Source organism: Haliaeetus albicilla, chromosome 9, assembly GCF_947461875.1.
Source record: "Haliaeetus albicilla chromosome 9, bHalAlb1.1, whole genome shotgun sequence".
Taxonomy (NCBI): domain Eukaryota; kingdom Metazoa; phylum Chordata; class Aves; order Accipitriformes; family Accipitridae; genus Haliaeetus; species Haliaeetus albicilla.
Window position 1 is genome coordinate 26,841,915 of NC_091491.1, and position 22,771 is coordinate 26,864,685.

A 22,771-nucleotide genomic window follows, 5' to 3' on the forward strand; every position below is an offset into this window, starting at 1 on the left:
CTGGAGCATGTCCAGAGAAGGGCAACCAAGTTGGTGAGGGGCCTGGAGCACAAGTCTTATGAGGAGCGGCTGAGGGAAGTGGGGTTGTTTAGTCTGGAGAAGAGGAAGAGAGGGGAGACCTTATCGCTCTCTACAACTACCTGAAAGGGGGTTGTGGTGAAGTGGGTGCTGGTCTCTTCTGTCAAGAAACCAGTGATAGGACAAGAGGAAATGGCCTCAAGTTGTGGCAGGGGAGGTTTGGGTTGGATATTAGGAAAAATTTCTTTGCTGAAGGGGTTGTCAGGCATTGGAACAGGCTGCCCAGGGAAGTGGTGGTGTCACCATCCCTGGAGGCGTTAAAAAAGCGCGTAGACAAAGCACTTCAGGTTCAGTGGGCATGGTGGTGTTGGGTTGATGGCTGGTCTCGATCTTCAAGGTCTTTTCCAACCTAAATGATTCTATGATAATATTACTTAGAAACTCTCCTAACCTCAGTGCTTTTCAGTTAGTCTTCTTTGATACTTGTTGCTAAATATGTTCTGGATTTGGTTAGATTTGTCCTCGTTGGAACAGTCAGTCCTTTCAATCCAATGGTTATTAACCCTTTATTTGAAGGGGATTGGGAAGATGGGAGTTTTTCCCCGTTTTCTGTTCCTTTCTGTTGGTAGGGGTATGTAGCACTTTTCTCAACATTGTTAATGATCTCAGGAACTAAAGATTTGTTATAATCTTGAACTTACTGATGCTGTTCATCAGAAAGTAAAATTGGGAACAGTGGTTAATAAGCAGTAAGAGACACATCATCAGCGTTCTTTGCTCTGGCTTGTAAGTGTGGTGGGGATGGCTATGGTAGTGGAAATATATACGTTATTTTCTTAATTTTGCTATTGTTCCAACTGTGTTCTTAGCATGTGGATTTTTTCTTGTTTTATTTTTTTCATCACAGTTATGATACCAGTCATGGGTCTGGAGGGTTTAATATGTGATTTATTTCTTATCTTCTATCTAAAAGGCTCAGAAAGATATTGAGTGCTCTTTATATACAGAGGTCAGGGAAATCCTGAAATAGTTGCTTCTTACTAGCTTTCTGAATCTAATGTTTCTTATTCTGCAGCAATTACTTGCACGCTTCAGGTTTATCCATTTTCATTTAGGCATAAACTAAATCCAAAAAGATAAGGACTTTATTAGAGATACTGATCTGCTGCATTAGGTGTTTCTCAGTTATTTTTCCTTGATTTCTGTATGTACTCAGGACTTGAGTGGGGATTTTTTGCACTTTGTTTATATATGTAATGTGGATACAAATGTTCATGAGTCACTGAAAAAACTCAGGCAACAGAATATAAAAATATTTAAAATTGCTTTTGTCCTAAAGATGGAAAAATCAAAATCATAATTAAATGGAAATTCCCCAAAGTACTTTTAATTTATATTGAAAGTATTAAAATTTGTGATATTTCAGACAGAGGGACAAATTAGAGGAAATTCTGCGTGGATTAACACCTCGGAAGAATGATATTGGTGATGCAATGGTTTTCTGCCTAAATAATGCAGAAGCTGCTGAAGAAATTGTAGACTGCATTACAGAATCACTGTCCATTCTGAAGACTCCTCTTCCTAAGAAGGTGTGGAGATTTTTTATAATCTTGTATTTTGGTGGAAGAACTCGCTTAACAGCATGTGCATATAATTTACAAGCATTATTTCATAAGTTTCATATAGCATTGAGGGTTTTCTATTAAAACGTGGGCTTGAATTTAAGTATGCTTTTTTCCTGTGGTATTTTGTTATATATTTCTATTTTTTCTGAACCTGCTTGTAAATAATGTTCTGCCTTACTGTGAAGTTGAAAACAACAGAATAGTCTGTTCAAACAAGGAAATAAAAATTGGAGTGCCATGATCTGTCCTTTGTAATACTATGTAATATCACATTACAGTCGCTATTACCCTGTAGTGTAATAGGGAGCTAATTGCTGCTTAGCATGTGGGGCTGTGTTACAGTTAGTTCTAGTTTGATACTTCTAGATAGTTTAAACTATCTTGTATTCTTTCTGGAAAAAGGCATATATTTTCAGGGTAATTTAAACTCTAGAATTATTTTAATTTGAACATTCTTTATTGTAGATTGCAAGATTATATCTAGTGTCAGATGTGTTATACAACTCTTCAGCTAAAGTTGCCAATGCTTCCTACTATAGAAAATTGTAAGTATAATATTTTAGGTGATTGATGATTTAAAAAAGAATATCCTTATGTTCAGTTTTGTACATCTCTGGTTTACATGGTTGTAGAGAAATTCACGCTTTGCTATGAGGATACTGTTACAACACTGATATTTATATTTCTTTGCATGAAAATGTATAAGATGCAGCATGTTAGCGCATAGGATTGCTTTGTAATGCAAAAAGTAGTGTATATGCCCTATGCAAGGGACCACTTGCATGGAACCTCATAGAGGTGACAATAACTCACATGCCTCTTGACGGAAAGAAAGCCTGTAGATTCAAGATGCGCTATAGCAAATAATCCATGCAAAGAAGTCAATTTTTGAAGTAGAATTTTTTTTTTTTTATTAAAAGGTGTTTTTAATGCTCCATGAACTTTGGAGAACTTACAAGGGGATTATGTACTTTTTCTAAGGTGCTGAGCAGAATTTAGGAAAAATGTCCAAGGGAGAGTACCTTTGACCTATTTAGATATTGGATTGTGTCTCCTTCCTGGAGTCTCTTTAATATTATGGTAGCATGATGGGGAATATTCAGCACGTTACAAAACTCCAGTGATTGCAAATGATGTTTCTTGTTGCAGTGTGTCTTTGTTGTGCCAGTTGAGAGAAGCTCAAGGGAAGCTAGGCAGCCATTACTCACTGTGCTTTCACTGAGGGCATCATCAAGTAAATTAAAATAGAAACATAACTAAGAATTTTCTAAAAATGCAAATTTAATTTTGAGACTATTCTTTCATTGTATATAAGGTTGTAAAACTCCTTTTATCCTCCTCCAATCTTTCCAGGCTGTATAAAGAGACTGCAGCAGATGTGAAGATCTCCCTTCACAGTTCTGTTGTTGTCCAAGGTGATTTAATATATAGTAATCATATTTGCTTTATAGTTCAGTTCATGGCTACTGTAGGGATCAGAACCTTGTGCTTTTGAGTCCTGTGTCCCAGGTATTTTCGTGAATTATGTATGTCCAGAAAACATATATTACAAAGTTTAACTAAAGAAATGTATATGTTTAATTCTAGTTTTGAAACAAAATTATGTCAGATATTCTCTGATCTCAATGCTACTTACCGTACAATACAAGGCCATTTACAGTCTGAAAATTTCAAGGTATGTATTTTGTTGTTATTTACGTGACATAGAAGTCAAATAAATAGATGTTCCTGCACAAGAGATTGCATACTGTGATAGGTGGCTTAGACCTCAACCTTCCTAATTAAGCTTTTTTTTTTTAAAATAAAAGTTAGGTTTTCTCTCTTGCAGAGATAGCCTTGAAATTCAGGAAGAAAATTAGCATCTAACAGCTCAATTGTACCAGTAGACGTATAGTTGTAGAGTTGAGAGGATATCTGTCTAGTACTTGAATTGCAAACAAAGCCTTCTAGCTTTCTGATTATTTTTGGACCACCTATATTTCAGTTTCAAAAACAAATTTGGGCTGCTCAGTGTGGAAAGAAACTGCTGGACATAACAGCATGAAGTTACTTTTTAACATTTTTCTGATAGTTAGGCTTTATTTTTTGAGGTCTGATAAGCAGTCTGACCATGGGTAGTTGAGAGTGATTTCTGACATCAAGTGCTCTGCTTCTCACTATTCTTATGCTCAGCCTAGCTTTTCCTTATCCTGTTTTAAAGATGCCTCTACAGTTTGTTTTGTTTTGTTTTGTTTTTTTTTTTAAATCGGAACCTTTAAATACAAATCTTGCAGTGTAGTTAGTTTTTCTGTATTAAGGTCTTTATGCTGGTTATCCTACCTTCTCTGGTCCTGAGTACTCTAGATTGAGAATCAATTTTAGTTATCTGCTATTTTAAAACTGTTCATTAAATTATATGGTAAAGACAGGTAGTAGATTTTTATTTTTGTATCTACATCTCCAGCTACATTTAATGTGTCAAGCTTGAGCTGAAGCCCATCATTTCAAATATACTTCACTTCTATAAAAAAACAAAAGTAGGAACATAATTTCACTTCAATAATATGCATAAACTAGTGTTCATTTTAGCTAATTTTATTTTACAAAGGGAAGGATATTTTCTGTTACACTTAGTAGAGGCACCTGCTTTGAACATCTGGGCAGAATGAAATGTACTATTGGGTTAGGAACTGTGAACAGCTGAAACAGATAATGTAACAGGAATTTAAAGGAAAAATAAAACCCAAGTGAGATTTTTAAGAGAGTAGTTCCTATATACATATTTTTGTAAAATTACTAGTCTTGCCCAGCATAGTATCATTGTAATATATTCCAGTATGGAACCACTTAGGAGTAGCTGTCTATAGCAGTAGTTAGTTCTCTGTGGTGTATATCACTTAAAATTTCTTAATACAAATTTAACAGTGCTTTTTTTCCTATTGCTTCTAGCAACGGGTAATGACATGCTTCCGAGCATGGGAAGACTGGGCGATCTATCCAGAACCGTTTCTGATCAAACTACAGAATATTTTCTTGGGGCTTGTAAATATCATGGAAGATAAAGAAACAGAGGTGAGTGACCTTTGGTAGTGATGTTAGCAGATGGTAAGGAAAAATGTGTAAATATAAAATAGGACTGGCAAGGATTATTTTGATATATCTGTTACGGTGAATAAACTTTTTTTCTTCTTAATCCTTACTCTTAAATACAGGTGTAACAGATGTTTTCAGATGCAAATACTGTTTAATCTGTTTATGCATTTGTTGCTTGTAGATTAGGTGCTGTGGTGGAGTTGTATTGTGAAACTATTTCAGAGTAAAGACTAGTGCAGAATGACAGGTATTTCCTTGGTATTGGAAATACTCTGTAGTATCTATCTGAATTTTGAGTTAGAATTTCAGGCATTAGTTTTAATTTCTGAGAGTTCTAAATAGCTAGGCATCTGGCTACCTCGATCATCCACTTTCTTTTTGTGTGAGTGTCACACTTGGATGTAACAGAACCATCTGAGCTTTTTTAATCTGAGAGGAAGGTTGTGATAATCATTTACACTGGTGATATTCTACTTTGATCTTTGCTGTGTTATATTGGAGAAGTAAGTTGCTAACTTTCTAGTTTTAAGCTACAGCATCTATCCCTTTTTTTTTTTTTTGGTAGAGGTTATTTTTAACAGGATATGTAGCGAGTTTTAGTTCTAGCAGTGACATATAAATTACTATTCAATATTTTGATGTTCTAGGCTTAAAATTTCTAGAATACCATTAGCCCTGAGTGAATGTGTACTGATGTGTTTACAGTTATGTATAAATATTATTTAAGAGAACCAAGACAGTGGATGCTAATAAATAGATGTATGTTTAGAGTAAGTTCATTTTGTAACTCTGTGGAAATGTGCCTTTCAGAAAAGCAGGAGGGAGACCTACAGTATAATTGGAAGATTAGCTTATTTCACTTAGCAGTAGAGCAGGGTGAACGTGCACCTAATAGTGCCTGTACTGAACAGAATATGTAGATGTGTCTATCATTTATGCGTGTTCCTTAAGTTTGCATTCCTGCTAAATAGTTGACTTCTGTCAGTTCAGAGTACTGGTTCCCAGGGAATCTTTCATATATACTAAGAATAATTTATCTGACTGTAATTTGCTCATTTCAAGCTAAGCCTCAGCTTAATATCTCTTCTTTTGCATATAGGTATTGCAAAGCTTCCAGTACATTGTGGACAAATTCCAAGTTCTTGCTTATGGTTTTTTATAGGAGGATATTGTCATATTTTTCCTCTGCAATAAACAACTGTACTTGGTAGCAAAAATTACTTAAGTTGAGTTTTTTGGGTTTTAGGTATTTTTTAAAGCTACTTCTTTAAAAAGAAATTAATCAATAATTGGAGAAGTAAAGAAAAGCAATGTAGATTTGTTCCTGAAATTATTTGCTTTCAGGAAGTACCAGATGATCTTGATGGTGCTCCCATTGAGGAAGAGCTTGATGGTGCTCCACTAGAAGATGTGGATGGAATTCCTATTGATGCTGCTCCTATTGATGATCTGGATGGAGTCCCAATTAAATCATTGGATGACGATCTTGATGGAGTTCCTTGTATGAAATGTTTCAGCCTTACTTTCAATTTGATTCTTTAATTTTTGATGATCTCTTTTTCCTGAGTAGTTTTTACAAGTACAGCTGAGAATGAACATGGCATGTAGCTTCATAAAATGTTGAATTGATTAATTTCACTTTGTTCTAGGAAGAATTAGTTTTAAAACTGCTTTTAGATTGTAATTGCTTCAGAGACACAGTAGGCATCTTCTGATGTTATGCACATCAGGTTCCAAATCCTAATTTCTTTTCTCTGCAAATAATAAAATGGTATAATACACTGCAGTATTTAAATTTATTGTTATATAAGGATTTTTCTGTTTGAACTTTTGAAGAGCTTTGGAAATTATTTTTTTTCTGTGTCTCTTTCTCCAACAGTGGATACGGCTGAAGACTCAAAAAAGAATGAGCCTATATTTAAAGTTGCCCCTTCGAAGTGGGAAGCAGTGGATGAATCGGAACTGGAAGCTCAAGGTTAGTTTTCAAAGTATATATAGTAAACTAAAATACTTCCATAAGTAAACGGGAAGCTTAATGTCACTTACCTATTATTTCATGGTTATTTTCAACCGATCTGTTTAAAAGTTCTAATATGACTATTGTAGTAATCCAGTAGGATTTTCAATTGTAACTTCTTTTTTGGTTATAACTTCAGTGAAGAAAGTAGTGTATTCTGTTTTTGTTACTCTACTTCAATAACCTACCAACCTTTAAAAAGAATATCCACTTCATTAAGAATAAATATTGGAAAAAAAAATCTGGGTATGTGACTGGCAGTCTTTCTAAATGTTTGTTCGGAAGATAAAATTTTACAAACTGACAAATACTTGGCTGCTTTTGAAGGATTTACTGAAACATGATATGCAATATAAGTGAATAACTTCGTAAATAGTAAATATTCTGATAACGTGCAGTTTTATGTATTTCTGTGAAATAGAAAGTCTGTATTAAGTGCTAGATGCTGATAAACTTTATCACATTGTAATTTTTTATTATATCTACAAATACTAATTTTCAGATTAAGTGATAGCTTTTTCTGTTGTTAAAATTATCTTACTGTTTCTTCTAGCTGTTACTACTTCTAAGTGGGAGCTTTTTGACCAACATGAAGAATCTGAGGAGGAAGAAATTCAAAAGTAAATACTTTTTCATTCTGATGAAAACATACTCATTTTCTGCCTCTAAGGTTGAGTGGTTTTGGCACTTCCTACAAGATATGTATGTATTATAAGAGCAGAATAAGAATGAAAGTTAGGAAGTAGGAAAATAAGAAAATGAAGAAAAATCAGGATTTTAGTGCAGCATGCTTTCAGCCCCCATAATTTTTTTCTAACATGATAAATTACACATTTTCGTAGAGTTGTTAACCATGATGTTCAAATTTATGCAGATTTGGTAACTTAATGTCAAATAGTAAGAACTAAAGTAGTATTTTACAGTTTGGAAATCTTGATGTCAGGTATGTATGAATCTACCTAAACCTCTGCCTTTTGCTTTCACAACACACACAGTGAATAATGTTCTGATGTGTATGTTTCTTTGGATGCTAATAGGCTGTATGCCATCTGTTGTTTTTGAGCAGTCTTTTACTTTGTTGTTTAGGCAATTGAGAGCATCTATTAGTAGTGCTTGAATATCTTAATGCATTGCATGTAGTCCTGCAGCGCTCTAGTGGCCAGTATGGGAATATAATTTTGAATATCTGCCATGTCTCAGGTTTGTCTCCCAAAAGCAAAAGTGCAGTAAATTCTGTTCTTTTATAAAACTTAATGTATCTGAAAAGCAAGATTACAGCACTTAAAGAGATTTTGTTGAGGTAGTGAACTTGTTCTGTAACTGAGTTAGATATGGATTTGGTGAGTGTAAATTTCAAATTCTTCTGCAGTCTGTTTATATGAAAAGTGTAAATCATCTGAGTAATAAAAAACTAATTATTTAATTAAATGGAAATATTAAGATATCTATCTCACAGCTGGAGACTGTTTTGTACCTGCAGACTTTTACATAACAATCTTAACAGATTTCACAACTAGTAACTAATCATAGAAACTAAGTAGGAGAGATGGTAAATTTTGTAACAGATAATTGTCTTTTATATATATATATCGGTTAATTCTGTATGTTTTCTGTAAAGTCAAGAAGAAGAAAGTGAAGATGAGGAAGACACTCAGAGTTCGAAGTCAGAAGAGCAACACATGTATTCCAATCCTATTAAAGAAGAAATGCCTGAATCCAAGTCATCAGTGAAATACTCAGAAATGAGTGAAGAGAAGCGTGCCAAACTCCGAGAGATAGAGGTCAGCATGTGATGTTTTGTGCCACCCTTCTGTACCTTTCCCATCCTCCCCCCCCACCCCTGAGCTCTCTACATAAAATAGGGAGTTCTTTTTACTGAAATAATTGTAGTCTTGGTATATAGTGTTTTTTTTAATCCAGTATATTTTTATAAAGGTATGTTTGTTTACAGCCTTGCTTTGTTTTGGCTTTCAAAATAATGCAGGAAAAAATGAAAAATTGAGTCAGGGGATATTGCATGTTCAGAATTACTCTTCTTTTTCAGTGTCCTTTTCCAGTAACACTGGTAGCCTTGGATTGTTTGGGTTCCTCTACACTTTCCTCCTCTTGGCAAATGGGAGTGACTTTTGGATGTGGCCTTAGTCCTATGCCTTTCTTGTTCTCTCTCTCTCTCTCGCCTTGAAGTGTCTGTATTTTATTGCATTTGAAAGTTGCTCTTTTCACTGTGTCAGCCATCAAACAAAGAAGTAGATGCCCCATTTCAGGACCAACTGCTTTAGTTGCATTTTAATTGAAGACATATATGCATTTTATAGGGCTCACTCATTCTTTTATCCTTTCTTCAAGCACAGGTGTTAGTATAGCTGTTAAGGTTGATGAGCACAGATTCTTATGTCTTCACGCTGGCTTCTGATCTTGTGGTTGACTGGGAAGGTAACTAGAACTTGAATTTAGCATGGGCTTTGTCTAGCAGCGAAGCCTTTCTGTCATACAGTGCCATGCAAAACAGGTTTAAAATTGCATGCAATTTTCCAGCTTGTATTCAGTATTAAAACCCATGATACAGTGAATACTGAAATTCTTGTAACTTCTGTTCAGTGCATTAAAGTGATAAGAAGCTGCTAAACTACTTGTTATAGCATCTCCAAGTGACAGATTATAATTTGGGTAGTATTTTGAAGGTGGAATTGTGGCTGCCTACCTATTTATGCTATAATGTACTGGTTAGCTAAAATCAGACATTAGCAAAGCCCAATAATACTCTAAGATGCACAAGCAGTAATATTTTAAAATGTCACAACTGTTGTTTCTCCCAAATATGCTTCTGCTTAATAATTCAGATTATTAAAATTAATGGAGTATAACTAAGCACTTAGAAACCTCTTGCTTTGCGTAGCAGTTTGAAAGTTCATGATACATAGCCATTTGAAGTGAGTAAATTCTGAATTCGAGAAAAGCTAAATGGGATTTATGTCTGACTTGACTCATGGTGGCAGTAGTTCTGTAGAAAATATATGATGTTAGGCTAACAAAAGTACAAGAGAAACTAGTTTTCATTTTGCTGTAATAATGATTATAGTGGTTATGGAAAGGTCTCCTTTCAGATTGAGTATCTGTTTTATAGATGTTATCCTGGCAGTTGTGGAGGCAGATTAGGAAGTGATTTACTTTAACCATTGGCAATTTTACACTGCACAAGTGTTGCAACTTCTTTTATCAGTGTATCCCATCTGTAACAGTTTTAGGTGGTAAATATTTGAGGTTTTCAAGTGCATGTTGCCATCTTTATTCTTTGTGGTAAGTAAATTATTGTCTCAGTTTCAGACTTTTGGAACTGCCAGAAAAGGATTGTCATTTTTTTCATTTTCAGAACACTTCAGACACTATGTAGAAGTAGTTAAATTTTAAAATTTCTCTTCAAGTTTGTCATTGACAGGAAGGTACTCCCTGTACTACTTTAAAGCATTCATGCTCAAAGTTTCTTCTTTGGGTATGTACCCAGTCCCTGCCAAAGAACACATCCATTATTAAATTTGAGAGGAGGAAGTGAGGAAAAAACCAATTACCAGCTTTAACAATTATGCCATCTAATATACACTGTTAAAAATGTCATGTACAATCTTTGGCAAAAAAAAATGACAAAGTCTGATTCTCTAGCAGTTTACACAGTGACTACCGGGGAAGCTGAAACACATTTTTTTCATGTGTTTTTTTTTTAAATTCATGAATACAAACAATTCTTTCTCTTGGCACTTAGTAAATTAAGCTTGTCAGCTGGGAGGGGAAAGGGCAGTAAGAAACAAACTTTGGCCACAGCCATCAGACTGGTGCCATCAGAGAAGGCAAGTTATTAACCCTTTGTTTGCCACCCCTGTTAACCTTGCTGAAGTGTGGATTCTTTCCAGAACTTAGCAAGAGCAGAGGCTTTTTTGTAACACTGAAATACAGTTATTTCTTTGCTGTTTTTTTTTAAGTGTGGAAAGATTGGCACTTTGCTTTACATTATAACTCAAATTTCAGAATGGTCTTTACAGTGCTGTGCATGTGTGTCTCTCTTTCCCTGCCCCAGGGACATATAAAAGAAAGGTGTATTCCTCTCTGTAAAGAGACCTCAGTTCTGTGAAGTGTTAGAAAAATGGGAATTTTATGTTGCTTAAATTGTTCATTAAGCTTGTTTCCTCAGAGCATACAAAAATTCACAGACAAAATGAAGCAGCATTGTCCTGCTTGGACCATTCTCTAAGGTACTTTACTTCTGTCTCCATCTTGCTGCGCAAGATTTTATAATCCTACCCCAAAAAAAGCACAGTGCAGGTTTCATCTGCAGCAGGAGGCAGGGTTTTCACAAATCCAGATATATCGGTGCTTCCAAAAGGGTCAAACGGGGAGATTTGTCCTCTTTAGTAGCTGCCTTTTACTCACCTTTGTGTTAGCCACCTGAGACCTCAAAGTAGTGTTTGATTGTTTAATCAGAGGTAGAAGATGAATGGTCTTCAGTCTTCCTGTTCAGCCTTTCTGCAATGTACCACTAAGCTCCAGGAGTTGCAGGGTTGGATTCTGTTATACTGTCCTATGTCTGTGCTCTGTCAGTACTCCCTTGCCCAGTGCGTAAACAGATTGTCCCCCTGCCCTGAAAAAAAAAGTGTCATGGTATTTGAGGTACAGTTTATTTTTCTACCAAGAGCCAAAGGGGTTTTTCCTGCATGTCACAAAGGAAAGGAGGTGACTCTTCTTACTTTCTTGATATGAATTGCTGTACCAGACAAGATCAAAGTTCCTTTAGTGTAGTATTCAGTCTTCAACAGAGAATGACTAGACGACAAGATAAGAATAGATTAAGCATAGTTCACAAGAGCAGATTGTATCCACGGCCTGTTCTGGATTTCAAGGCCCTCCATACCTTTGTCAAGAAACTGAAGTTCCATACAGTTTCCATTATTTCTTTCTCTGGATTATGGTGCTTAGTATGCAGAATACTTACTTTTGTGTATTTGTTAATCAAGCCAGAGGAGCTGTCTGAGGCTTGTAATCATCACTAGAACAACATAACCCTTTGGTCTTTATAGTCTGTGGAGCTTTCTGCACCTAGTTCATTTGAGGCCACTGCAAAATGGCAAAAAGCTATCCAATTAAATATCTTACTCATTGCAGCTTAATAATAACAGATGAGACAAATTGGCTCTTGCTTGATCAATAGTTTCGCTATTTGTAGCAGTTGTTCCTTAGAAGATAATGACTATCTTAATTCAGCAGGTTCTGGTCTATTTTAAATCTTGGAATCTATTTCTGCTTTTCACAAAGACAAAAATGAGGAATTGCTTATCTCCGAGACACATAGCATCCTGTGAGTGTGGTTGAGCATGCCAGAGGTCTGTTATGGCTGAAGAGGTATTTCACATGTACATCAGTATTGCTGTCATCTGTTGTTGACGATATTGTAGCTGCAGAAATTCCGCTGCTCATAGACTTGCTGGAAAACTCAAGCTTTCAAAGAAATATTTTGCTCTGCTTCTGGCAAAGTCTAGGACTGATTGCAGCCATTGTTGGGGCAAGTCTAAAACAGAACATTTTGGTCTGCTCGGATTTCTATCCTGTCTGTAATCGGTCTAGATTTGAGTGCAGTTATGTATCAAGCAGAAGTTCCTGTCTTTCATCAAGCATCTGGTGATTAACTTCCTAGTTAATCCTAGTATGTAGTATGCAGCTAATTTACCTCAAATAAGTTGTGTTTGAACCTGGTCACTTAAGTTCTGAGGCAGTGTACCTGTGGAATAACCTCTTGTGAAAAAGCCTTTTTTTCCCCATGAAGACCACTGTGTATGGACTCAAACAGTATCAGCAGAAGATTAGAAAACCACGAACAGTTCTTGAAAATAGATTCGTTTTAAGTGAGGGAGGCTACCCACAGCACACGTGTTTGTGTCAAAATGCAAAAAGCTATGGGCACAGCTTCAGTTTGCATCAGTCTGTGGTTTCCCAAAACTGTGGTAACAAGATGTTACCTTTTTCTGTAACTTGCTAGCTTACTGGTTAGTGTATAATCAAGGCCTCAACTTCTAGGAAAGGCTGAATCTTTTAAACTCTCCTCAAATTATTTTGAGGAGAGAGGGGGAAAATTTCAAGATAAGAACCAGTAGACAAGAGGCATCTTGTGTAGCTGTTTATCTTGAACTTAAGAGAGATACCTCCTCATGGTTAGTGAGAAATAATGATCCCTGCTTTGGAGCATTTAGTAGAGATTGCTTACAGGAGCTCCAATGAGATTTGACACTTCTGCATTGCAGTCTCTGAAAACCTCTGAACTCTCTCTGCTGTGGGAGACTGCTGTGTCTAAGACAGTATTATGAAGTTTTGGCACAGGTTTTTGAAGAATTTTCCCCTTCCTTATTACCATGCATATTACTGACTCCGGAGGTAGTCTAGATGAAGTCAATGTATCCACTCCTAAGGATGAACAGGCTTAATAGCTTTTGTCTGTTGGACAAGAATAGTTCAAGAATAACCAATTCAATGAGAATATATTAGTTCTTTCTAAATGCAGGTTTATGAAGTGGAATGCTTACAAAATTCATTGATTAGATGCTTAAGCAGATTTAAGCTGAGGGTTTAAGGATCTCTTTCTCCCTGGGGGTGTTTCTGGAACTGTATGATAGGAATATAAGCCTCATATACTCTACATGAAAAGAACAATAAGAAGGGTGTTCACTATGGCCAATATGCTATGAATAGTGAAATGGCAAAGGGAGATAACCAAACGTCTAAGTTTATATAGTAATTCTGAGTGGTGGAATTCTTTAGAGAATTCTTTTCTGGACTTTGGGACCTATGTAATTCTTTCTCTTTTAAAACATAGTTACGGTGGTGATGTTTTAGAGCAAGTAGCAAAAGCTGCTGTACGTGAAGGTGTAGGATGAGCTGATCTGATCTAACTGCTCACCTCTGCTGAAAAGGAATATTCTGATCCTACCTGTGAGCTCTGGCACTTGCTTGTTCTTCCCAAGCCAATACATCTTACTAGTGCAGGGGGAAAAAAAAAAAATAAAATTGAAGTGTGGGGCTTCTGCTGGATTAGTGAATTGATCTGGCTTATGGAAGGCTCAGCCAAGCACTGCAACTCCTGCAAGGGCAGGGTACAGGAGGAACCCTTTGCTTGGGGTGCAAGAGTGGAGAAGGAAGGTGGAAGAGAATGGTATTTCTGTAGTGAGCTGTTGATGCTATCTCAGGATTTTGTAACACTTAGTCTCCTTTTCCAGGGGATGTACTAGAGCTGCTTTCCTCTATCCACAACATCTTTCTAAAAGGAGTCAGTTTACATGGGTTCAAAGGGAGATAGAGCAAGTATGCGGAAGAGAGATCCTTTGATGATTGGTCTGTAAAAGACCACAACTGTCTCGGGAAACTGTATGTTCTCAACATAGTTGGAGTTTAGGGAGGTGTTGAGTCAGTGGTTATTGTATAGGCTTTTCCTATTTTTCCTCTCTTCCTCTAGGCACCTGCTAATGACCACCTTCCTCCCCCCCCCCAGTTACTGGAAAGATTACATGCGAATAGTTCCTCTTGGCATTTTAAATTTCATGCCAGCAGTGGGTTGTGTGACATGCATGTAAAACAGGCTGCTAGAAGTTCAGCATTTCTTTGCATCTAGATAAGCTTATTAAATCAAGTAAAGCCTGTTGATCAGATTCCTAGTTTTCCTTCATTTCAGGTTACTCTGGGCTATAGACTTACGCTTCCTTGCTTTCAAAGTATGGTTAAACAGATAGTGCCACAGCTTTGTTGGCTAAAAATGTAAAGAAATAAAATCTTCTAAGGATTGGGTTTTTTGTTTTGTTTTTTAAATTATCTGGGTGATTTAGTTGGGAAAACAAAGTAGAATTCTTATGGGCATGTTCATACTGTGACAGCCCAAGAGGCCTTCTGGATCAGCTAAGCCTCCTCTGTACTCCTTCGGTTCAGTACTGAATGTGTGAAGCAGCTTATGGCCTTGGAGTTTACATGATGGTAGAGAAGGCAATCTTCATTTCTTACCAGAACAGGTGGTATAGGGTGACACTGAATATTTGGTTCCAAGAGGTATTCCTGCTTTTGAAACTTCTGCATTCAAAGGAGGGGAGAAGAAAAAATGCCTTTATGGAAGGTGGAGTGGTATGTGACAAATGACGATGTCAGTTTTCCATTGGCTGCTGACTATTTAATTGGCTGAATTGTAAGAAAAAATGAAAAATACTCAACCGTAGGTAGAGCATACTCTGTAAATGAGGGAGGTAGGCAGAATATTTGTCAGAAATTTACCATGGTACAAGATAGCAATGCCCTTTTCTAAAATGAAAAAATGTGTTGTTGGCATAAGCTCTAACTGAAGGGGAAGGGGATCCTGTTCAAAGTAGTGCTATCCTTGCCTGGGTTTTATGTTTCTTAACATATTTGTTCTTCTGATTAGTTTGGTTTTGTGGTATCTTCCCTTTCTGCTCAGTCAGTAATTGGAAGGGCTGATTAGAATACATGGTATCTTCATATGCAGGCTGGCCTGCTGCTTTTGAGAGGGAAGAAAAAACCTTTAGGGTTTGATTTTGTGCCTACTTTATATTAGGGAATTGAGGACCTGGAGAATAAGAATCCTTTCAGATAATCAAAATGGACACAGTTGCAAAGTCTTTTCCTTTGTGTGTTTTCAGTGTGGCAAAGTTAAATATTTCTAAAGAGAAAAATATTTTGTGTGTTCCCTAAAAATAAAACCTCAAGCACTGGAAAAGTCTACTCTTACAGATATGACTGTGCAGGTCAGTATTGAAACAGGAAATACAGGAGGGTGAGAGCATAAACATTTGGAAGAGGGCTGACAAATACAACATGACTTGTTACCAAGCTGCTCCTCCTCCCCGCCCCCCCCCCCCCCCCCCCCCCAAAAGAGAGACACCTCCTCATCCAGAAAAATTGAAGGTTTGTTTGTAAAAGGCCATGTCAGTAAGAATAAAGAATTGACAAATGATGAGAGACGTGAGTGAAGTTTTATGATGTGAATCAACTTGGAGGAAGGTTTCAGTGTATCGAGGGGAAAAAAAAAAATCTACATGGAAAAATTCTGACATTTGTTTAACTTTGTGACTCAGTTGGGGATATTATCACAGTAAATTTAGTGTTACATTTAGTAGCACTAGTGAACTGAATTTTGTTGCTAAGCTCGATAGCACGTGAAAGAGTACTACGTTAGTAAAAATCACTTGGTTCAAATCAGCCACTCTGTGCAAACAGCCCTAAAGAGGAGATGCATTTGTTTCTAATTTATGTCCTAATTATGTCAGTCATTTGATTTTAATATTTAGGCTTAAATGGAAATAATGCAGTTTCTGAAGGAAAACTTGGAGTAGATAAGAGAAGTTGAAACAATGTTAAGACACCTGCAGTAAATTACCTCATTTTGAAAGAAAAAAAACCAGATAGATAATGATCTAAGAAATATAAGGGTGCAGTGTTCTAATGATGGGAACAGAATTTAGTAGAATAACAGAAAAAAAATCCCTTTATTTTTAGTTCTTAACATGTCTGTAAACAACTGCAGGTGCCTGCAGACGAGTATGCGGTTTTGTTGCTTTGATCCAGTTTAAAGTAAGTTAGTATCTTTTTGTGCACAAACTTGTATAGAAAGAATGAAGAACACAGATTATAAATCATGGAAATTTCATTTTCAGCCACCTGCCTAACTGGATAATAATAAGCCCAATAACCTAATGGTCAGTATTATTTTCACAGCTTAAGGTGATGAAGTTTCAGGATGAGTTAGAGTCTGGGAAAAGACCCAAGAAACCAGGCCAGAGTTTTCAGGAACAGGTTGAACACTATAGAGACAAGCTGCTCCAGAGGGTAAGAAATGTTCTTTATGTTTGGCTCTGATTCTGTGATTAGGCTTTTACTGAGTTTATCCAATGTAAGGTGGCATTAAGTTAAACAACACATGGTTCTCGTTAAAATTCTACTGTAATGTCAAACTGCATGTCTAAGTCCAAGTGCTTTCTGCAGAGTAGATATAATCTCTCTTTTTAATAAAAATAATGTAGCATTTCACAGTGTACAGATGGGTGTCATTAGAATGTATTGAAAGCTTAAAGAGGTCACTTCTGGATCTACTACATAAAGCAAACTGTTAGGTGTGGGAAAGGAAAGGGAGAGCTGTCAACTGAAGATGTTCATCAGGCTTTTCATTTTGCTTTTAGTAACTGATCCATTGTGCTAAAGGCTTCCAAAGGAAGAAAAGGAAAAGTATTAAGCAGCATATGTGCTTCTGATTCTCCAGTGTCTAAGATTTCCTGGATAATTCCAGCTCATGCTGTCACCCAAAAGTGAATAATTCTGTACCATTACCTTTTTTAGTAGTTCTCTCTGGACTATGAAATCAGAGCGGCTTTAAAAATTAACATCATATATGTGATGTCATGTGATCTGGAATCTTTGAAACATAACGAAAGAACATGTAACCTGTTTGGACAATGCATTTAGTGAGAGAGAGTAGGTGGATTTGCTTCTCTAATCTGGTTTCACAGCCTGATAGATGACTGATGAAATTGGGTACCCATGCAGTTTCTTGAAAGCTAAATACAAATAGGCAGTTTTCACCAGGTGTTTGTCTGTCGGTTGTTCTTTGCATTATTTGGTGCTCAGTATCTGACTAATTCACTAAAGTAATTTTGCACAGTACCTTGAAGAGACTTGTAAAAATTAATAAAGCTGATCCCTGAGGGAGACTTAAAACATTTGGAGGTTGATGTTAGCAGTTAAGACTTCAATTTTTATAAGTAACTTTCCTTTTAAATGTAGTTTTATCCTAAAACTTCCCACTTCCTCTTTTTTCTGTAATTGGAGAAAAGTGATTACAGTAAGCACAGAATGTTTAGTAAGACAGTAGCTTAAAAAAACCAGAAGTTGTAATCCTGGTAACTTTGTTAGATGCCTTGTGTTGAATTAGTTCAACTAGCTTGCAAGAGTTTAGTTTTTTAATAATTATCTCACTTTCAATGATGAAGGTAATACTTAGTTAAGTATTTAATGATAATTATAACAGGTGTTCTTTAAAACAATAATAACCCCATTGTTAAGGGAATAACTTTATCTTTTGCTTTAATGCCATAATAAAATTAGTTTGTATAATAATAATATAATACTGGTTCTGATTACATTTCCCATGAACTTGGTGGTTGGTCATGGTTTTTTGTCTCATTTACTATAGGATAAGCTTTCTAAGAGTAAATTTCCTAGTATTGTATATTGTTAAGAGAATAGGAATTTACAGCTATTTAAAATACTGTTTATTCCTGTTTATCAAGATGAAATAATGTTATGCTATCAAATAAGCTAGGCATAACTTAAGAGCCCATTGATTTTAGTGGAATCTAACAATAGTTTGCAGTAGTAGGTATAATGATAAGGGACACTTTAAAATTTTACTGGTAAGTCTTCCATGCAAAGAAAATGTGAGACTAGATTAGTATAGCTGTCCTTGTATTTCCTGCACTTGTGTTATCTCCTCTCCTGCCTTTTTTTTTTTTTCCCCTCCCCCCCTTTCTCTCGTTTAGCTAAATCACCCTGTCTTTGTCTTCTTTATGAAGTATGCAGGGAATATCTGGGGCCGGGGGGGGGGGGGGGGGGGTGCCATGAAAGGAATTTTTTTTTACACCAGTACTGAAAGAAGCACATCTTTTGATCTCTGTGTTCAGACTTGCTGATGGTTTAGGTTTATTTTTGTATAATTAATTTTCTAATTATTTGACAGACAAATGAGGTGTGCTCAGGGTATATATTTTCTTTCAAAATGGTTCTGTTGGTATATAGAAATGGACCATATTTGTGGGTTTTTTTTGACAGAGTAGATGTTATTGCAGAATCTTGTTTGTATTTTTGTTTTGTCTTTAGATGTCTTGTAGTTATGAGATTATCTCCATTTTCAGTCTGAATTAGTGAAGATGAATGCATATGTTTTAAGTAGAAAGAGGTTCCTGCTATTCTTTCATGTTTAGTTTAGTTTAGAAAATCTGTTACAGCTGTAATTTTTCCCTGAAGTTTGTAAAATCAAAGACTGTTTGTTTCCAATTAGATACTCACTCTCACATGGGGTGGCATCTTTCATGCTTTTATCAGTTTTTGTGTTACAATAAATATTTCTGCTGTGTAAAAAGCAGTAGTAAAGATGTGAAGAGCAGGTTAGTTCTATCTCAGATTATGCGCTGTGTTCCTTCAGTGCTCAGTGCTATCATGCTGTTCGTGATTAGCTTGATTGTCTTTACTTAGTAATTAGTCACACCTCATCTGAAATAATGAATGCTTCTAATAATTTAGGAAAAAGAAAAAGAGTTGGAAAGAGAACGGGACAGAGACAAAAAGGACAAGGAAAAATCTGAATCCAGGTCCAAAGATAAGAAGGAAAAGGAGGAATGTACACCAACAAGAAAAGAGAGGTACGGCTTTCCTTGGAGTAAAGTGGATGGGAGGAAAAACCTCACAGTTAGTATCTTTGTATACAATGGCAGACTTGAAATTATGTTGTATCACACATCTTATTTTAAAAGAAAAACACAAACCCACCCAAACAAAAAAAATACCCAACAACAAAAAAAACACACTTTGGATATTAAAACATGCTTCAAAATTTTAAAGGAATTGTCATTTTTATCCTGCCCCAGGTGACGTACCCTTTTGAATAGTATCCCCTTTTGGCTCTATTAGGCCCTGAGGAAACATTGTAAAATAACCAGCTGAAAACAGGGTATATTTAACTCTCTCTTAGCAGTAGATTGACTGCAGTGTATTAGTCAGAAAACTGTACTGAAGTCATACCACAAATTATTTGCGATGGTTTAGATGTTATTCATATCATAGTGAAAATTCTTCAAAACAACTAGTTTTAGGGTAGTTGATTGTACACTCTGATCTTCTAATACTTGTATAGCCAAACTCTTCATGGTATTAAGCATAGATATGGTAAAATGCCTTGCTTTTCAGGAAACTGGCAATGTTTTTACACTGCAATAAACAAAGATGAGTCAGAGGCCTTGATTTGTTTTTTTTTTTTTCAAGCAGAGAAAACTTGGTGTACATGTTGAACTTGATTTTTTTTTTTAATGTAATAAAAAGCCTACTACTCTTTAATTACTTAAAAGGATCTAACGTTACACTGGCAAAAGAAAATATTTAGAGAAATGAATCCATTTTCTTAATATACATTTTGACTTCTCTGTGTGTCTCTGCATGTGTAGTGCATAACTGTATTTGCTTTCTTTACAAAGGAAAAGACGACACAGTGCTTCACCTAGCCCATCTCGCAGCAGTGGCAGTAGACGAGCAAAATCTCCGTCGCCAAAATCGGAACGCTCAGAGCGCTCTGAACGGTCCCACAAAGAGAGTTCACGTTCTCGGTCATCACATAAAGATTCTCCCAGAGATGTCAGTAAAAAAGCCAAAAGGTAAGCTGGCATCTTCTCTGTTTCAGGTTGTAGGAAAGTTAAGTACATACGTATGTTTTTGCTGGGTTTTTTTGTTGTGTGTTTTTTAGCAGAGCATATCTGATACACAAGTTTTTTCTCTCATAATGGACTATACTGCATGTTCCTGATTAATATCTTCAGACACTTGGTGTCTGAAATGTGTACAGCCTCCTGCCTTGACAGCTCAAGACTCTTCACTTCTGTATTCTTGTTTACCTGTTTACTGATAATTTTGAGAAATATGGCTTTTAAACTAAAGCACCTTGTTGCTTTATTAGCTTTTTATTTTCAAAGGACAAATCTTCTGTAGCCCATAGAACTTTTAGAATTATGGTGAGCATGTAGTCTTTCACTGATGATTTGCTTACATGAAGCTCTTCTCCCATGGTTTGTTTTTTTAATGAAAAAAAAAAATCTAGATTAGATACTGCTTATGGCTTTTTGTTTCCAAAGTAGGTATTTTCTAATCTCCAGACTGACAAAAATATTGTCTCTAGTTATTGTTAAACTTGGAGTGAGATTTTATTATTGTATTGATGCTTTTGTAGCTCAAAACTCGAAACTTCAGCTTCCACTTATTTTAGAGGTATAGAATATCTTACTGATAAAATGTTCCTCAGACATGCTGAGGAAAATTCCTTTGATGCTGTTGAGAAAATCGTAGTACGTATTTACAGTAATCAGATTCTTGTGCTGTAAGTCAGGAATGTATTTGAGGGGGGTTTTGTTTTTTTTTAGAGTTAATAATGATGGTCATTCAATTTAGATTATATCAGATTAATGTATTAGGTGTGGGTTAGATGACAGTAAATTTGAGTGTTCATTCTTTTTCTGTGGGGTTGCATCACAAGCTGAACATGTTTGATGGGTATCAAAAGTATTTCAGCATAGCACAATTCAACATTATTTTTCATTTCTGTTCCCTTCTATATGGATACAGGCTGCTTATTAATACAAGAGCCAAGGTGGTTGAGGCATACATGGAATGTTGTGAATTCCTTATGTTAGTTTAAGAAGGACATGAGTTGGTGTTATTTTTCTTGTGGGTTCTAAGCACTGAAGTTAAGCCCAAAATACATTAAAAACTTTATAATGTGAAAATTGCCTTTTTCTCAAAAGCAAGAGACCATTCTGTTACATCCTCTTACTAGAGAAAAATATTTTCTACCTTGTTTAGCTCAATAAATCAATGCCAAATAACTGCAGAAGAAGTTGGTGTTATCGATCAGTATTTGACACTAAACTTTTTTTTTTTTTTTTTGCAGGTCGCCATCTGGCTCCAGGACACCCAAAAGATCCAGAAGATCACGATCCAGATCCCCTAAAAAGTCAGGGAAAAAATCCAGGTCTCAGTCCCGTTCTCCTCACAGATCTCACAAGAAGTCAAAGAAAAGCAAACACTGACAATGTTAATATTTTTTATGATGCTGTCACACTTACTGGAAATGCGGTTTTGTTTTTGTGCCTGAACAGTCTGTTAAAAAACAAAAAAGCATTCCTGACTTTTTTTTTGTGAATGCACGTGTATACTCATGAGTATCAGCATCTGTAGACCTGTCATTGTTTTATATTGTACAAAATATCTTCATTGTGACTATTTCCCAAAAGAAACATTTTTGTGTTTAGAAGTTTCATCAGAAATGTGTGTAACTGATCTGCTGGCAGTAGTGATATTTTGTTTTAGAATGTTGTGACATAGCAGAAATAACTCAAATGTTCCCCCTTTTTGTAGCTTTGACAATTTGAATTAGATTTCAAATAAAATCTGAACAGAAAATTAAGATGTTGTTTTCTTGGCCCACTGGTGATACAGATCTCTAAAGGAATTCATAGTTTGTTTGGAAGTACTGTGTATTTCAGACATACTATGGTGCTTAGATCTTTCAGTATAGCGGTAGCTCAGTTCCTGTTTTCGCTAGTTTGACTATCCAGATAAAAGCACCTTTTGAATCCTGTGTATGGGTTTTCTTTCCTACCATGATACTTTGCTGTAAGAACAGTTGAACAGTCTGGTACCTACCATGATAAGCTTTACAAGTAAATCTTTGCTTTGTATTTCTCCATTTTAATTGCAGGGAATATTTGTGATGGCAGAGTATTTGTTTTTAAAAAAGGGCCTCTGCAGAGATGCACCATATATATGTGTATCTATATCACATATATATGATGTATTGATAACAAGCCATATTTGTGGCATGCATGGGGAACAATAAGAGGACAGCAGGCCTGAGGCTCTGTGACTTCTTCATTAAGTATAGGTACAATAATTGCAACCTACAGTACACTAGTGTTTTCTAAAACCGATTTTTACTCCAGAAGGACAGCTTTTACATTATTTTATTGAATTTATTCCTTTGTTGTGGAAATTCTTCAAAATGGCAAAAAAATTAAAATTTTTAATTACATATTTTATTTATTAATATTTTGGAGTTGAGAGGCTGTTTAACTTTTTTTAATGTTAGGCTTTCCTTTCTCCAAACCCGTTCTGTGTGTTAGGCATTGATGTGGCTTTAAATCACCTCACCTTGGTCTCTTATCATGCAGCCTTTCTGTGGGTGGGAGGGGGA

General features: G+C 35.9%; 1 protein-coding gene across 6 annotated transcripts in view; it reads left to right on the forward strand.

Annotated features, from left to right (window-relative positions):
* U2SURP (U2 snRNP associated SURP domain containing) overlaps positions 1 to 21,985 on the forward strand; it is a 47,705-nt gene extending 25,720 nt beyond the window's left edge. For 5 of the 6 annotated variants that reach the window (XM_069792250.1, XM_069792253.1, XM_069792252.1 and 2 more), the window contains 12 exons: positions 1,445 to 1,607; positions 2,109 to 2,188; positions 3,231 to 3,318; positions 4,572 to 4,694; positions 6,060 to 6,216; positions 6,595 to 6,690; positions 7,286 to 7,352; positions 8,351 to 8,513; positions 16,483 to 16,593; positions 19,060 to 19,178; positions 20,007 to 20,183; positions 21,470 to 21,985. In XM_069792250.1, coding sequence (XP_069648351.1) covers positions 1,445 to 1,607; positions 2,109 to 2,188; positions 3,231 to 3,318; positions 4,572 to 4,694; positions 6,060 to 6,216; positions 6,595 to 6,690; positions 7,286 to 7,352; positions 8,351 to 8,513; positions 16,483 to 16,593; positions 19,060 to 19,178; positions 20,007 to 20,183; positions 21,470 to 21,608 — 1,483 coding nt within the window. In that variant the 3' untranslated portion in view covers positions 21,609 to 21,985. The remainder of the gene's footprint in view (positions 1 to 1,444; positions 1,608 to 2,108; positions 2,189 to 3,230; positions 3,319 to 4,571; positions 4,695 to 6,059; positions 6,217 to 6,594; positions 6,691 to 7,285; positions 7,353 to 8,350; positions 8,514 to 16,482; positions 16,594 to 19,059; positions 19,179 to 20,006; positions 20,184 to 21,469) is intronic. The other variant, XM_069792254.1, reaches the window with a different exon arrangement.
* The last annotated feature ends 786 nt before the right edge of the window (positions 21,986 to 22,771 follow it).